This window comes from Saccopteryx leptura, chromosome 3 (genome assembly GCF_036850995.1).
Source record: "Saccopteryx leptura isolate mSacLep1 chromosome 3, mSacLep1_pri_phased_curated, whole genome shotgun sequence".
Taxonomy (NCBI): Eukaryota; Metazoa; Chordata; class Mammalia; order Chiroptera; family Emballonuridae; genus Saccopteryx; species Saccopteryx leptura.
The window spans coordinates 115,230,145-115,248,059 of record NC_089505.1 but is presented as its reverse complement, the minus strand read 5'-3'; the positions used below and the strand labels follow the sequence as shown (position 1 = coordinate 115,248,059).

The following is a 17,915-nucleotide window of genomic DNA, read 5'->3' as shown; positions in this document are numbered from 1 at the left end:
ACTAACTGGATAAACCCAAGTTCCAGGAAGTCCCAAGGCCACAACCAGGGGAGGAGAGCCAGAGAAGGGAGGGGTAGAGTGGCAAACTGTGGAGAGCAAGGTTCAGGGAGGCTGTCTCCTAGCCACTGGGAGAGACGCCAGCAGCTCTAAGGACATAGGCATTCACTTGCTAACTCAGTCTCCTTATCTGCAAAATGGGGCTGGCAATCCATGCCCTGCCCCCAATAAGAAGCTTCTAGAATGTAAAGCACTCTAAATATTTAAATTATTATAGTTATTTAGGGAAGGTGCTACTCCCTCTACTCAGATATCCAGGAACAGAACTACATTCAGGCTTTCATTCGAGATACATTTTTGTGCACCTACTATATATATATATCAGGCACTGTGCACGCCACTCTACACACATGGCCTCACTGAACCCTCACAACAGCCCTGAGGGGTCAGTGCTGCTGTTGTTCCCATTTTACAGAATAAGAAATTAAAACTCAGGAGAATGAGTTGTAATTCATTCCATCATTTGTACACTCTCCTAACTTTTACAAATATCTGCTCTGGGCTAGGCTCTGGGCCAAGTGCTGAGGTCACGAGAATGAACAAGTCCTTCAAGGAGACATGCCCATAAATTACTTTAATAACAACTCAGTACATGCTTCCACAGACAAGGGAGTGAGAGCAGGAGAGTGGGCAACTGGCTCCCTGGGGTAAAGGGACAGGCAGCTGACCTTCCGCAGGACCCTGCACTGCTAAGGTGGCCGTGGTGGCAATCACAAGGCCTGGGTTCAAGTATTGCTTCTGTCAAGATTCTGTGGTGTATTCCCTAGCAAACTGCTCCCTTCTGCTACTGAACCTCAGTCTCTACTTGAAAAATTAAGAGATTGCGCTTGTGATCCTGCAGCTCTGGGAGCCTAAATCTCTGGCCGTCCCACCCCACCTCTGGTCAGTTCCAGCTTGGCCCCAGGCAGCACCAACACTGGGCCCGGGACATTCAAACCAAGCCCCTTGAAAGGAACGGAACATCCGGCGCAGAACACGACTCTTAGCCTGCAGCGCAGCCGGGGGTCCAAAGGGCGGAGCTCCGACGGGGGCGGAGCTGAGACCTCCTGGAGGCGCGGCGTGATCCTCCCGGCGCGTCTCATCCAGCCAATGAGGACACGGGGTCGGGGCAGCCCCGCCTCTGAATATAAGTCTCAGAGGCCCCGGGCGCGACGCGGCGGTCTCAGAACGTGAGCCGGTGGGTGTGCGTTCTCCTAGCGGCCCCGGGTTGCGGCCACGGGACGCACTGAAACTCTGAATTCGGTGCGTTCTAGGCTAGGCAGGAGCACCGGTCCGGTTTGGGTTTCCTTTGTCCGGCCGGGTTGCGGGGAGGGCACGCGACTCGGATCCCCCGCTGCAGAGGAACAGCTCGTCCGGCCGGGGGGACGCCTGCGCTAACCACCCGCCCGTCGTCCCCGCAGGCAGCCAGCCCGCCGTCATGGCCGACCACCTGATGCTCACCGAGGGCTACCGCCTGGTGCCCAGACCGCCACCCGCCGCGCCTGCCCACGGTCCGCAGGCGCTCCGGAAGCTACAGCCGTATGCGGGCCCAGGTCTGGACAGCGGGTTGCGGCCGCGGGGGGCTCCGCTGGGCCCACCGCCGCCCCCACCCGGGGCCCTGGCGTACGGAGCGTTCGGACCGCCGCCTGCCTTCCAGCCCTTTGCGGCCGTGCCGCCACCCGCCGCCGGCAGCGCGCACCTGCATCCCGTGGGGACGCTGTACCCGGGCCGCGCGACCGTGCCCCCCGGCGTCCCGGGAGGTCCCCCGAGCCTGCAGCCGGCGCCCGGAGCCCCAGCCCCGCCACCGCCGCTACCGCCAGCGCATGCCCTGGGCAGCATGGACGCCGAACTCATCGACGAGGAGGTGTTGATGTCGCTGGAGGTCGAGCTCGGGCTGCACCGCGTGCGCGAGCTGCCGGAGCTCTCCCTGGGCCAGAGCGAGTTCGACTACTTCTCAGACTTGGGGTCGACCCCGCCCGCGGGCTCTGTGAGATGCTGAGCACGACTCGCCGCCTACTTGAAGTGCCCGAGAATAGAACCGAGTCTGACTGTTCGCCAGACTGCGCACCTAGCGCAGGGCCCCGTACACACCCTCAGTTAGGGTGGAGGCAGCCTCCTAGTGCACGGATTTAACACCGGCTGGGACACCTGGCGTCACTCCAGGCCTTCTTCCTGCAGGATGACAGTTTGGCATCACCTCTCTGACCCGGAGCCTCAGTGGTAAAAAGGGCACTGAACCCCCTTTCGGACTCCATGGTCTTGGATTCTGTGTCTTCTCCTTTCGGACTTTTCCCCATTCCAACCCCCCAATCTGAGCCATTCCAGGCCTCTGCCTGATCCCCCCTCTCTCCTTGTGCAACCACTGCGGACACTGGATCCCTGGAGCTGCCCAACCACTGGGGCCTCTACCACTGCTGCCTGAGCCCTGAGATCATAGGGCCTCCCGTCTGGAGGAGGGAAGATTGTAGGTGCAGCCCCTAACCCCTGCAGAGTGGAGCAATGCCCCATCTGGCCTCCAAAAAACAAAATAAAACTGGGTCACTTGACAGACTTGCATTTTCATTTCCCTATCACTGTAGCCCTTGACTATATTTGGCTTCTAGAGTCCTGAGGCTGTTGGGGACCCAGGGTGGGATGGAGGCCACAACCACCGGCAGTGCCCAGGAGAGGAAATTGACAGTTTCTTTTAAAAATATCTGTGAGTTGTGCAATTGTTATGTCATAATCTGGAAGGCAGAGGCTGCCACCACAAGGTGGCAGGGTAACCCAAGGGCACCAACGTTGGATTTCCCAGCTCCTGTGATGGGGAGCTTGGTGCTGCCGCCACCTGTTGCTGGGAAAAGACAACAGAAGATCAGAGGGGAGCTGGTGGTACATGAGGATTCAGAAAAACCTGGCTTTGAGCCATGGCTCTCTCCCTTGTCCATTCAGATTTCTGAGGCTATGTCCTCAGAGATGGTCACAGTCTCAGGTGGTTGTGAGGATTAAATGCAATGTGAGGCCTTTAGCACAGTGCCGGACACCTAGGCAGCCCTCAGTAAAATGATAGTGATGATGATTCTACAAATCGGTGCTAGCTATGTTCCAGTCCCTGTGCCAACTGTTACATGCCCTTATGGAGTCACAGTTCAGGTGGAAGTTGGGTGGGGGGGGGGGGGGTGACAGACCTTGATATCAATTCATGTAGGTACAAGGAAGAGTGTGATGAGGACTAGGAAACAACATCCCAGCAGGCAAACCCAAAGGAGGGAATGGTTTCAGCTGGTTGGGAATGGGGTCAGTTCAGGCTTTAGGGAGGCAGTGAGTGACATTTGATATGGTGAGTAGAGCCTTGGATCATGAGTACATCTTTAGGAACTGGAGAAGGTGACATGCACATGAAGAGCCTGTCCAAGTACAAGGCCTGGGGTGTCTAGAAGGGATAGGTTTAATGGCTTTGCAGCAACATTGTAAAGTATGCACAGTCCCCATTCAGCAGATGAGTGAGATCGAGTTGCCCAGGACTGGCAGAATTTTGTCTCAGCCTTGATCACCCATGTGAGCTCCTGACCACCCTCTGCTGTTGCCTCTCTGGAAAGATCCCTAGGTGTTTCAGGGGTGTAGGAGAAAGACTGGCAGAGAGAGAGACTGAGGTAGAAAGGAGGTTGAATCAGAGATTTCAAGGGTCAGGCTAGGATGGGGCAGCGGGGCTGGAGAGGAGAGAAAGAATTCCAGAGACTGGAGAGGAAACACAGCTGAAACTTTCTCTTCCTGGTGGTCAGGCTTAACTCAAGCTTGTTTGTTAACATGACTTTCCCTCCAGCCTGTGAATTCACCCCAAGCACACTGTGTCTGCGCCAGCTCTGGAGCCAGCAGGACAGGCATGGAGTGAGCAGCAGGAGTGTTTACCAAATGAATACAGGTCTCCCCAAAGATAATGGGGCTTTCTGGGACAAGATGTGGAGGAAGGGCAGAGAGGCTTCTGGAAAGGGACTGGCCTGAGCTCTGGCCTCAAAAAGGCCAGTGTTTGCCCCAGCTTTGCCCAGGACCCCAGACTAGAGATGGAAACTGGGGGGCTGGGTTGGGGTGGGGGCTTTAGCCCTGCTCCGGACACTATCCCGATTCTCATCTCTCTCTGAACCTCAGTTTCTCCACCAGTAAAGTGGAGCTAATATCCCTGGCCTGCAATTTCACGAGGCATTAAGCCTCACAATAAATGTGGAGCAAATTCAGGGATGGGATTACAATGAAAACTCAACAACTGCCTCTTTTTAGAGGGGAGGTCAAAGAGGGAGTCCAGCTGCTGAGTGATTTCCCACCCCCATCCCTCCCTGAGGGGCTGCTGACAAGTCAGACTGCAGACAGGTAGACAGCAAAGAAGGCAAGGCTGGGGCAGTCCACCACCTGGGTCTCTAAATCCCTGACAGTATGGAAGATTCTGACCCTCGCAGCTGGAAGGATGAAGTGTCCTTCCTGGTAGCATGTACAGTCTTGTATTCCGACAGCCTCAAGGTCCAGTTCCAGAAGCAGCCCTTACTAGCTGCCTGACCTCAAGCAAGTCAACTTACCCTCAGAGTCTTGGTTCTCCTACAGTACAGGCATACTACAGGTTCAGTTTCAGATCACTGCAATTAAGTGAGTCATAATCTTTTTGCTTGCTGCCTTCCGTTTGTTAAAAAAAAAAATGCAACATCTGTGAAACACAATGCAGAGAAGTGTAACAAAATGAGGTATGCCTATAATCACACCAGCTTCCTGTGGATTCTGCGAGTATCTCACCCCTCTTCCCTGGGGCTACCTCCTTTAGCAACCTGCTTCCCTTGGCCCTATTGATTTTACTTTCATACCTAGGCTGGGTCTTGGGGCACATCAGTGTCCAGCACAAGCATGGGGTGGGAACTAGGGTAAGTCATGTGTCATAAAAGTCTAACAGCCTGACCAGGCGGTGGCACAGTGGATAGAGCGTCAGACTGGGATGCTGAAGACCCAGGTTCGAGACTCCGAGGTCACCAGTTTGAGCGCAGGCTCATCTGGTTTGAGCAAAAGCTCACCCGTTTGGACCCAAGGTCGCTGGCTTGAGCAAGGGATTACTCGGTATGCTGAAGGCCCGCAGTCAAGGCACATATGAGAAAGCAATTAATGAACAACTAAGATGTCGCAACACGCAATGAAAAACTAATGATTGATGCTTCTCATCTCTCCGTTCCTGTCTGTCTGTCCCTGTCTATCCCTCTCTCTGACTCTCTCTGTCTCTGAAAAAAAAAAGAAAAAAAAAGTCTAACAACAAGTGCTTTCTTTCTTTTTTTTTTAATTCATTTTAGAGAGAAGAGGGAGAGACAGAGAGAGAGAAGGGAGGGAGGAGCTGGAAGTATCAACTCCCATATGTGCCTTGACCAGGCAAGCCCAGGGTTTCGAACAGGCGACCTCAGCATTTCCAGGTCGATGCTTTATCCACTGCGCCACCACAGGTCAGGCAACAAGTGCTTTCTTAAACTTGTACTCTGGGGTGTTTGTTTGCCTCTCCCTAGTCCCTCTATTAGAGGGGGGAGGGATTTCTTTTTAATGAAGTGAAAGGCAAGAAGGCAGAGACAGACTCCCGCATGCACTCTGACGATCCACCCGGCATGCCCACTAGGTGGTGATGCTCTTCCCATCTGGGTCCATTGCTCTGTCACTCAGCCATCTAAGCACCTGTGGCAAGGCCATGGAGCCATCCTCAGTGCCTGGGGCCAACTTGCTCCAAACGAGCCATGGCTTCAGGAGAGGAAGAGAGAAAGAGAGAGGGAAGGAGCAGGGTGGAGAAGCAGATGGGTGCTTTTCCTATGTGCCCTGACCAGTAATCAATCCTGGGACTTCCACACAACAAGCCAATGCTCTACTGCTGAGCCAACCTACCAGGGCTTTTTTTCTTTCAGAGACAGAGAGAGAGTCAGAGAGAGGGATAAATAGGGACAGACAGACAGAAACAGAGAGAAATGAGAAGCATCAATCATTAGTTTTTCATTGCCACACCTTAGCTGTTCATTGATTGCTTTCTCATATGTGCCTTGACTGTGGGGCTACAGCAGATGGAGTAACCCCTTGCTCAAGCCAGCGACCTTGGGTCCAAGCTGGTGAGCTTTGTTCAAACCAGATGAGCCTGCGCTCAAGCTGGCGAACTCGGAGTCTTGAACCTGGGTCTTCTGCATCCCAGTCCGACACTCTGTCCACTGCGCCGTTGCCTGGTCAGGTCCAGGGCTTTTTTTTTTTTTTTTAAGTGAGAGGAGGGGAGATTATGAGACAGACTCCCACATGTGCCCCAACCAGGATCCTCCCAGCAACTCCCATCTGGAGTCTGGGGCCGATGCTCCAATCAATCTAGCTATTTTTAGTGCCTGAGGCTGATGCCAGGACCAACCGGCTATTCTCAGGCCCCCAGGGTGCCTCAGCCCCAAGGGTGATGCTCAAGCAAATTGAGCCACTGGCTGTAGGAGAGAAAGAGGCAGTAAAGGAGGAGAGGGAAGGAAGAGAAGCAGATGGTCACTTCTCGTATGTGCCATGACCGGGAATCAAACCCAGGATGTCCATATGCTGGGTTGATGCTCGATCTACTGAGCAAGCTGGTCAGAGCTGTAAATACATTCTCTTTAGGGACCATCAGGTCAACATTATAGGGTTGTATAAAGTACCTCATACATGGTGGATTCTTAATAATTGAGAGCAGCTGCCATAATTACCACCACCACCATCATCATTGCCACTCCAGCTCAGCTCAGTGTCTGGCAGTCATTTGTTGAGTAAAATAAATGAACAGGCTAGTCCTAGTCTTTTCCCAGGATGCTTAGATCATTTAGCTGTTAGTAAGTAATCCTCTTGGATTCCTTAATCCATTCTTGCCTAATTTTACACCACTGGCTGTTAGAAATGCTGGGTCAGGATTACTGCTAATTATAGGACTAAGAAGTCAGTTTGTTGAATGCCTACTGCACGCAGGCCTGGTTGGACCTAACAACATCCAATAGGTGCTCTTTCTTTTTCAATGCTTCTTTTAACTGCCACCCAACCCTGTAAATTAGCACTGCTAGATAGTTTCATCTCCATCGCAGAAGTCAGGACATTGGGGCTTACACAGTGAATTACTTCTCCAAGTTATGCCCCAGTCAGTGGCGGGCCCACCCTAGTATATCCAGAGCCCTTCCCCTCCCAGGCTGGGGCTGGCCGAGGATCTGAGTCTGAGTGGAACAAAGCAGGGTCCCAGACCGGTTTTTTTGCCACTTTGTGACCATGGTTGAAGAGGAAGGCTCTGAGCCTCACTAGGCCTCAGTTTCTTCCTGTGTACAATAGAGAGAATAATTCCAGCTTCAGAGGTGTGTGTGCAAGTGTTCAAATAGACCTTGTTTCTGAGATCACATTGCAAACAGTGCAGCGCGGTTTGGCTAGGATGAGTTGGAGGTGAACTGCCATGGCCTCTACCCCTAGGCAGCTGGTCTGGAGAGAGTAGACCTGCATACACGTTGGAACTTGAGATCTGGTGTGTGCAATGTGGAGACACATATGGAGGGATCTGGGCAGGTGCTGCCAAGTAGCTCAGGGTCTGAAAAGCCCTGATAGCTGGTGGTGATGAAAGGGTAGGGTGTGATGTCTGGTCAGGTTGCTCATTTCATTAGAGCACTATCCCACAATGCCAAGGTTGTGGGTTTGATTCCTGGTCAGGACACATACAAGAATCAACCAATGAGTGCGTTAAGGAGTGGAACAATAAATCGGTGTTTCTCTCTCCCTTCCTCTCTCTCTAAAAAATCAATTAAAAAAATTGTTTTAATATTTCTTTCATTTTTTTTTATTTATTCATTTTAGAGAGGAGAGAGAAGGGGTGGAGCAGGAAGCATCAACTCCCATATGTGCCTTGACCAGTAAGCCTAGGGTTTTGAACCTGTGACCTCAGAGTTCCAGGTCGGCTCTTTATCCACTGTGCCACCACAGGTCAGGCCAATTTAAAATTTTTTAAGAAAGGATATGGTGTGAGTTAACTTGGAGAGGACAACCAGGTAAAGGCCTAAGGGCCGAGGCCCTGGCAGATAGAGGAAATAAAGCGAGCTACTCGGCCAAGTCTCCTCATCTGTCAAATGGAGATGTCACAGGCTTCTTGTGAGAATGAACCCAGGTGATGTTAAGTGACTGCCCCTGTGAGCTGCTTGGATAGAATCAGTTGGTGGGAAACATGACCACAGGGATAAGGAGGAGGGAGCCTTGTTCCAGCCACTCTCCTGGGTGACTTCCCACCTTCAACTCCCGGAACCCCGAGACACAATGCTCCTCATGCCTCAGTGCCTGAGCCTCTGCTGTTTATTTAGCCTGAAATGCCCTCCCAGGATCTTTTCTACCTATTTCATCACCTAGTGGGGTTGATAAGGAGTCTTTACCCCTAGCCTGTATGGATTTGAGGATAGAACCGGATCCCTCATCGTCCCCACCTCCACCCCACGAGCAGCTCAGAGTGGCTGTTAGGAAGTACTGGAGTGAGTGATGGTCCCCGGCCCTGAGCTGGGAACTGAGGCTGGTAGATGGCTATGGGCTGCAGTTGGAGTTGGAGTTGGGTGCCCTGAGCTCATCTCAGTTCTACCATGAACGTGTGAGCTCTCTAAAGTTGTAGATAGAACCACATTCCTCGCCCCTCCTGCCTCACAGGCGCTGGGTGGCAGTGAGGCTGGACCGAGGGAAAAGGGCCGGGAAATGCAGGCCAGCACAGTGAGGGGAGCGGGCTATGTGCCCTTTCTCCTTCAGTCCTCACGATAGCTCTGCGACCTGGGGGCAGTTTTTGGCTTCAATCTATTATTCTATGGGTCACATTCTAGGCAATTGAGGATCAGAAAGGTTAAACAACCTACTCAGCTAAGCACAGGACTCTTGGGAAGAGGTTGTTCTTATTGGCAGGATAAGGGAAGGTTGGACATCAATAAGCATAAGTCCATGCCTGACCAAACAGTGGCTTAGTGGATAGATCGTTGTCCTGGGATGCAGAGGACCCAGGTTTGAAACCCCAAAGTCTCCGGCTTGAGAGCTGTCTCACCAGCTTTAGTGCAGGGTCACTGGCTTGAGAGTGGGATCATAGACATGACCCCATGGTCGCTGGCTTGAACCTAAAAGTCACTGGTTTGAACCCAAGGTCGCTGGCTTGAGTAAAGGGTCACTGGCTCAGCTGTAACTCCCTACCCCCATCAAGGCACATATGAGAAAGCAATCAATGAACAACTAAGGAGCCACAACGAAGAATCGATTCTTCTCATCTCTCTCCCTTCTTGTCTGTCCCTGTCTGTCTGTCTCTCTCTCTCTCTCTGTCTCCATCTCTCTCACTAAAAAATAAATTAATAAATAAAAATAAGCATGAAGTCCAGATATGCCCCACAGAGCAGGGGTCAGACCAGGACAGCTAGGATAGGGAGTCCTACACAGCTCATTACAGGGCAATATCCAGAAGGACTTACTCCTTTGCCTCTTCCTAGCGAGGAGCTACAGATCGGGGCTCTGCCACAAAACCACGAAATCGGCACATCCAGGCAGTGAGCACATCCAAGCAGCAAGACCCTCCCCCAGGCACCCCAGCCTACTCTGACTGACAGGGGATATGAGCCAATCATTATTTGTTTGTTTTTAAACAAACACATTTTTTTTAATTTATTCATTTTAGAAAGGAGATAGAGAGGGAGAGGAGAGAGAGACAGAGAGAGAGAAGGGGGGAGGAGCAGGAAGCATCAACTCCCATATGTGTCTTGACCAGGCAAGCCCAGGGTTTCGAACCGGCGACCTCAGCATTTCCAAGTCGACGTTTTATCCACTGCGCCACCACAGGTCAGGCTTAAACAGACACATTTTTTTTAAATCACACATAATATATGCTTGAGGCAAAATCATTTCAAACAATTTAGAAAGTCTAAAGTGAAAAGTCAAAGACATCCCTCCCAAGGTTTTACACACACACACATACAATGTATACATTATGTACCACACACTGTATACATAACATGCATCTCTTTTTTACATAAATGATATTATATTATTTTATATACTTGGATTTATTTCACTTAATATATTTTGGAATCTTAATATGTTTGGAAATCTTCCTACATCAGTAAATATGGCTCTACCTTACTTTTTTTAGTGACTGCTTTGTGCATAATCTAGTTAACCGGCCTCCTATTGATGAAAAGTTAGTTTGTTTCCTAAACTCCGTGTAAGATAATGCTATAACGAGCTTCCTTGTATATCTATCCTTGAACAGCTGTGGGGATATCTCGGTAGAATGGATTCCTAGAAGGGGAATTACTGTATTAGAAGGTATGAGCAAATAAAATTGTGATAGTCACTGCCAAATAGTTCTCCGAGTGGCTGATTCAGTCACCTTCCTGCCAGCGCTGTTGGCTCACACCCTTGACTACACTGGACGTGAGCTATGTCTTGAATTTTACTTCTCTGAATGAAAAAAAAAAAGAAAAATGTTTATTTGCATTTCTTTGATTATCAGTGAAGACATTGTCTATTTGTATTTTAATGATTACTTGTTCACATGCTTGCCCATGTTTCTACTGGACTGTTTGTCTTTTTGCTATTGACTCATAAGAGTTTGCATTATATTGTAGAATGATAAACTTTTGTCTTTTGTAAATGTTGCAAAATATTTTCTCCCTAACTGTTGCTGGTTATTTGATATTGTTTATGCTATTTTTTTTGCCTTTTGGAAGTTAGTAATTTTTATGTCATCAAATCTCTGCATTTTTTCCCTCCATAACGTGTGGGTTTAAATTAGGGACAGGAATAGTTGGCTCTCCTCAGAGCTAGTTGGAGACAGCACGGAGGAGTTGTGCTTCTACCTGGAATCTGCACTGAGAACAAGGTCAACAGCCTAGGTGCTGGGGTTGGAGGACAAGCCCAGGCCTTGGGCCCATACAGACCTAGTTTTAAATTCTGGCCTCAAGCTACATATATGACATCTGTCAAAGCTACTTGTCATTCTGAGCTTCTGTTTCTGTTTTTCATTTTAATCTAATATACATACCAATTCACCTACACCCAACTGCTCAGATTAAATAAACTAAAGGCTAACATGCTCAGCTTAGTGCCTGCACACAATAAGTTCTCAGTAAGTGGTAGTTGTTTCCAATGTTAATACAATAGGTGTTGAGAAAGCTGTTAAAATTATCCAGAGCCTGACCAGTGGTGGCACAGGGGACAGAGCACTGACCTGGGACACTGAGGTCTCAGGTTCAAAACCCCGAGATTGCTGGCTTGAGTGCAGGCCCACCAGCTTGAGCACAGGGTTGCTGGCTTGAGCATGGGATCATATACATGACCCCATGGTCGCTGACTTGAGCCCAAAAGTCTCTGGCTTGAAGCCCAAGGTTGCTGGTTTGAGCAAGGGGTCACTGGCTCTGTGGGAGCTTCTCAGGGCACATGTGAGAAGAAATCAATGAACAACTAAGGTGCTACAACTACAAGTTGATGATTCTCATCTCTCTCCCTTCTTGTCTGTCTTTTTCTCACTAAAAAAAAAAAAAAAAAAAAAAAAAAAAAAATCCAGAAATAGAAGTCCAGAGTGGGAGGGTGACTGCAAAGTATGTTCCGGGTAAATGGCAGAAGGATGGAGCTCTTCGGGTTGCAGAGGGAGACCCAAAGGCAGAAGAGGACAACTGCTGTTTATGCCTTCCAAGGTCCAGTCACCCTTCTCTTGGTGAAAGGCTTCCCCAGATTTCCTTTGGGGAACCACCTCTCCCTCATTTAGTTTGGGTAAGTTTGCCTGTTCTTGCATACATGATTAAAAATGAAATAAAACTAAATTGTAAAATTAGTGTAAGAGACGCCAAAAAACCTTCAGTGTTCCATGACTATTTTGAAATAGCAGTGCTTTACCTCCTCCTTATCCTCCTCTTCTTCTCTCTTCTTCTTCACCTCAAAGTTTTTTTCAAATTTTCAGCTAGCACCCTAAACACCTGAGCTGTCTGTTAGTTATGCCATCCAGTGCTGGCTTATACTATTTCACCTAAGAGTCTCAATGATCAGATTTAATACGTATGTTGTTATTTCAGGTTATGTAGAGGCGAGGGAACCAAGGCTCATAGAGGTAAAGTGACTTGTCTACTACCACACAGCTAGTAACTTATTGAATTTAAATATTAAATGTAAAAAATATATTTAATGTACTTAGGATAGTACACATAGCAAAAGATATTTAAGTATTAGATCAGCTGCTGTAATAGAGGGAACTAGAAAAAAAATTTTAAGTGGCTTAAAGAGCCTAAAAGATTTCTTTCTAGTCTCACCCAGTCATGACCCCAACCTCATGAGCCAATACACCTGCTCAAAGATTGTGTTGGCTTTTTTTTTTCTTTATTTGTCTATGGACTGGAAGCTGGGTGGTGGACACCTACACATTTAGTTCTCAGGGAGAAGAGAGGTGAGGAAGTGAGCACACCCAATGTTTTTAAGCCCACACACATCACTTCCACTCAGATACTCTTGACAAGAACTTGATCACGTGACCACAGTTAGCTGCAAAGGGAGGCTGGGAAATACGGTTTCTAGCTAGCAACCATGCATTCACTAACAACTCAGTTACTATGGAAAATGGGAAGGCTGGATTTTGGTGGACAACCAGCAGTCTCTGCCATAGAGAATGGTAATAATAAGTGGCTCACTTGAGATTAGTGCAAGTCTCCTGTGCCCCTAGTGCTTAGTAGAGGTGGGGAAGATGTTAGAGGCCCAAGTCCTATATAAAGAAAACTGTTGGAACTTAAAAGAATTGGTATGAGTCAGTCATCACTATGAATGCGCACCTTGGGTAATTCACTTCCCTTCTTTGAGTCTTAGTTTCTTTATCTGTAAAAAGTTTCTTTATCTGTAAAATGGGGATAATAATGGGACCTACCACAGGTAGCTGTTGTGAAATCACTTACCAAAATTTGTGACACACTCACATGGTAGAATGGGGAGGCAGAATTTGGACATGAGTGTACAAGAGAAGCCAATTCCAGGGAAGGTGACCATGCGTGCAGTGTCCAAGTGGCATGAATGAATAAGGCTTGAATAAGAAAAGCAAGTCCAGTGTGGCTAGCATGTAGAGTAGATGCTCAGAGGGTCTAGGGATAGATTTGAAATAGCCAAGGATCAATGATGAGTGAGAGGCGGAAGAGCTTGAACTTGATTCTGTTGGTAATGAGGAGCCATGGAATAATGAGCAGGATGGACAAAGAATTAGATTTGTGTTTTGGAAGGATCACTCTGACTGTTGTGTATAGAATGGATTTGAGAGGGGCACATTGGAGAAATGGAGAATGCTGAGAAGACTGTCACATTGATTCAACTAGCAATGAGAGAACCAGGACAAGTACAAGATGTGGTAGATGGGAGAGATTGTAAAGACAGAAGTAACACATTGGGGGTGAGGTAGAAGAGGTTAAGGGGGGCGGTAAACAGTGATGAAAGGAGACGATTTGGGGTGGTAAACTCCAATACAATATAGAAATAATATGTTATAAAATTGTATATCTGAAACATGTCATTTTATTAATATCACCAAAAAAAATTCAATTAAAGAAAAAAGAATATGTTGGGTCATCTGGGTGGATGTCCAGGTGGAGGCAGGCCAGGTAAATGGGCCAAGCGCTCAGTAGTGAGGTCTGGACTGAGAACAAACATGTTGTGGAGTTATTAGCATAGCCACAATTGCTATAGGAATAATGAAAGTGACCAAGGACAGAACCTTGGAGGAACACAGACATTTAAGAGAGGGAGGGACAGAGAGTGAGAAGGAGCATGTGGGAAGGCAGGAGGAGGACCAGCAGAGAAGCTGTGAAAGCCACAGAAGGTGTTTCCTGAAGGAGGCATGGTTAGCAGTGCCTAATGCTGCTGACAAGCCAAGTAAAATGAGGGCCGATAAGAGGCTGTTCAATCGGCAAGCACCTGGAGGGACGAAGGTGGGGGTCCGGCTGCAGTGAGTCATCAGGAGGTGGGAAAAGAGGAAGAAGGATCATTAAATGTAAATGGCTTGTTTAAGTCATCTTTGGGACCTCCATGTTTTTGTGGGTGGAGTGACCCACAACTGGGTGTTGTGTGCCCATGGGTTTGGCCCAGAGAGCCCGTCCAGAGATGGGGTGTAACGCCTCCCTCTGCTCAGGAGGTGGCAGCACCACACCAAGTGACACCACCTGGACCAAAACAATGCACAGAAATAAATGTCTTCTCAGGGAAATGAAGCTTAGTTCCCCCAGCATCGAAGCTTTTTGAAGGGGAATCAACAGCTTGGACGAGAGCCTTGAGCAGAGGAAAGTGAATGTAACTTTGAATTCAAATTATGGCTCTGTCACTTACTGGCTGAGTGACCTTGAGCATGTCCTGTGTTGGGCAGATAAAATATATTATGCTCACTTTGTTAAAGATGGTGCTGCCCACGTGGAAGCCTGTCGCCCAGTGTTGGTTAAATAAGTTTGTAAATATGATATATATGTTTGCTCGCTTATACTTTGCATTGGGTATGGGGGACAGGCTGTAAGCAGGCCAGGTCGTTATAGTCTAAGGCTTAATTTTAAGACTTTTCCCCACACCCTTGACTGATTGCATGATGTGGGGTGGTACACTCTCATGAGGACTCCCATTCATGCCTCAGATAAGTGACTTTGTATCAGAGACTTCCTTGTTTGTATATTGGATTAAAGGTTTTGGTTTCTACACTATAAAATGGGGCAGACCGGGAGCTTGCTCTCTCTCCGTTCCTGAGATTAGCATAGAGCAGAAAAAGGCCACGTGGAGGAGAGGGGAGACAGCCAAGATGGCGGAGTGCTGAAGGAGAAGTCAGTTACTGCAGAGTTTGTGCAGAGAGAAGGAGATGGGGAACAGAGGTGAATAAGGCTGGTGAGGTTAGAAACCTTTGATTCTAGGAAACTCAGATAAGTCAGTGGCTTTGGGAGCCCTGAATGGAAAGGGAAGTGTTTTCCCACTGTGTATTTCTTGCCCACCAGGTGCAAGCTAGGATGAAAGCTAATGCATTGCCCACCAGTTCTTGGCTCCGTTGTTTCATTACCGTCTGTCCAAATCGAATGCAAACCTGCATGGGCCAGGCGGCTGTGATGGTGGCTGCGGCTACTGGCTTTACATCCTGCTTCCTAGTTGGCAAACTGGGGATAACAAACCCAAACCTACCTCTCGGGTCACTGGGAGTGTCTAAACAGTGCAGTGTGTCTGATGATCTTGTGGGCGGCAGCAAAGGACAGACATGGGCAGCAAAGACAGGCTCAGAAGTGAAGGGAGAGGATTCAAACCCAATGAGCCCGGAGGATGCCTATGGTCTGCAAGGACCAGACACAGCAGTGGTTTGGGAGTCAGGAAAGCTGGGTATGGATTTTGCAGCTGAGGAAACTAAGGCTCACAAGAGAGGAAATTACTTTCCCAGGGTCACTCCCCTTGAACAGGCAAAGGCATCAAAACCAGAATTTGGAAAATAATTTGATGTTTAATTTTTCTTTGAGGCATTGGAGTTCTATCATGGGAAAAATTAGAGTTTTGTGGAACTTCTTTGCCACCTTGTGTGTGTGGTTTTGTGTTTTCTGCACTTAGGACTTCTGAAGGCGTCCCTCTCCTCCGGTTCCTATTTCACACACACATTCTGAGAGTACCCCAAAATCTTCTCCTTTCCCCCAAAGATGACAAAGGGCAGGTTAAGGACCAGAGAGGAGAAAGGCCACCCAAGGAGAAGGCTGGAGGTCAGGAGATGTGGGCGCAGCTCTAGGCTCTGCCCTGACTTACTGGGCCTTAGTTTCCTCATCTGCAAAATGTGGCTGTCGGACCAGCCAGCCCCTGGGAGCCTTGGCAGCTCAGACCATTCTGAAAGTTTTTGCCTGTCTTTGAGCTTCCCTGACCACCCCCACCCAAGAAGTCTGCTTCGTAATTCTGCCTCTATCCCATTTCTGTTTTTTCTTCATAGCACTTATCACTCTCTGAAATTATCTTGTTTTTTGTTTATTTTCTGTCTAGACAGTAATCTACTGTCTACTCCCTGTGAACAGGGACTCTGTGAGTTTGAGAGAGCAGCTAGGCCTTGGCACCTAAACCGGTGCTTGGCACACAGTAGAGATAAACGAACAATTGCGGAGTAAATGAATGAAGGGCAGAGAAGAAGCCCCTTCCTCTGTAGGGCAAGTCCTGGAGTCCCTGTTTCTCAACCTACGAGCTCCTCACCTCGGCCACCCCTCCCTCTCTCTCTCCCTCTCTTTCCCTAACCCCCCTCCCCTGTATCTTAATTAATGGACTTTCATGGTGGGGTGTCCTGGCCCTGAAAGTTCAGCCTGCCTACCTGGTGCCAGGCAGGCTCTGCAACACCAAACCAAGGTCTTTACTGACGCCTTGTGGCCGTGGGCACACATAACAGGGACCAGGAGGACTCCCTGGTGGGAGCTGATTGATCCCAGGCGGCTCTGCTCTCCTCTTGTCCTGCCAACCAGCATCTATTAATCACCTATATGCCCGGCCTTATGCAGGGGCTGGTGTCTCATGCCCTCCAGGAGCTGAGTGAGTGACAGCTGGGTAAGGGGAGGTGGGGGTCACAGGGTCCAGGAGAGGAGCTGAGGGGCGGTCTGGTGGGACTAAGGGTAGAAGGTAAAAGCAGAGCCCACACAGTTTCTGAGCAGGCCAGACAGCATGGGTCTCAAGCCTCAGGACCTTCCCTGAAGCAATTTCTGCCCCTCCAAGAAATTTTCCATGTCTCCCACCCACTTTAGAGGTTGTTGGGGTGGGAGGAGGTGTCTGGTGCCCAGAGAAGCCACTGGGGACAAAAACAAAGATGTTTCAGGAGAGTTTAAAGAATGTCCTACTTTATAATATACAGTGTAAACCTTCGACCTCACTGCTTCCAGTGAAATTGAACTGATTAGTTGTATTAGTCAGGTCCTGCTGTGATAATGCTGTGAAACAAGCAAACCCCAAATCTCAGTGGTCAAGAAAATAAAGTATTACTGCACACTGCTAAGTCTCGAAGTCAGCTGCAGGTCAGCTGACACTGGTGGGGCCAGGATGGCCTCCCACTTCCAGGCTGGCCCGGGTCTGCTCTGCATCCCTGCATCCTGGGCCCGGGTCTGCTCTGCGCCCCTGCATCCTGGGCCCGGGTCTGCTCTGCGCCCCTGCATCCTGGGCCCGGGTCTGCTCTGCGCCCCTGCATCCTGGGCCCGGGTCTGCTCTGCGCCCCTGCATCCTGGGCCCGGGTCTGCTCTGCGCCACTGCATCCTGGGCCCGGGTCTGCTCTGCGCCCCTGCATCCTGGGCCCGGGTCTGCTCTGCGCCCCTGCATCCTGGGCCCGGGTCTGCTCTGCGCCCCTGCATCCTGGGCCCAGGATGGAGCAACAGCGGTCTGAGTCTTCTCATGTGGAGGAAGGACGCACCAAGAGGTCTGATAGAACCTGGTATGCACTTATGTCCTTACCTTAGAATAAGCACATTCTCTTTCTCCACACATTCTACTGGCTAGAAAACCCCAGGGCCAACCAAAGTCAGTGGGGCAGTGGAGTGGACCCTGTGCTGCTCAGATGCCCCTTCCAGGCCCGTGCAGCCATTCCCCAGTGGCTGGGAACCTGAGCTGCTGACTCACCACAGTCTGAGAATTGCCCTTGGCCATAGGAAGCTGCTTCACCCAAAGTCAAGACCCTCCCAGGGCCAGTGATTAGCTGATGCAAGGAAACAAAGGCAGGTGTCCTTCCCTCAATCTGCCACAACTCTGAAGGGCTATCTGAGCTCTAGAGCTCCCTGAAGATCAGCAGATGCCTCGGCTGAAATCACGTAACAGATCGACTGCTCCCTCTGCGGGTCCTGCTTTCCTGACATCGTCACAGATGAATCTCCTGAGAGTACTCCCAGTAAACCTGCACACTGCTGTCTCAGAATCTG

At 49.5% G+C, this 17,915-nt stretch overlaps 1 protein-coding gene across 1 annotated transcript; it reads left to right on the top strand.

Annotated features, from left to right (window-relative positions):
• The first annotated feature begins 1,198 nt into the window (after positions 1 to 1,198).
• Positions 1,199 to 2,582, top strand: CITED4 (Cbp/p300 interacting transactivator with Glu/Asp rich carboxy-terminal domain 4). The gene has a single exon (XM_066372129.1). The coding sequence runs from the start codon at positions 1,475 to 1,477 to the stop codon at positions 2,033 to 2,035; it is 561 nt and encodes a 186-aa protein (XP_066228226.1). The 5' UTR covers positions 1,199 to 1,474; the 3' UTR covers positions 2,036 to 2,582.
• Positions 2,583 to 17,915: the final 15,333 nt, after the last annotated feature.

Bases quoted from the DNA above. Each gene is read 5' to 3' on its own strand.
- CITED4 (XM_066372129.1), top strand. From the start codon at position 1,475: ATGGCCGACCACCTGATGCTCACCGAGGGCTACCGCCTGGTGCCCAGA.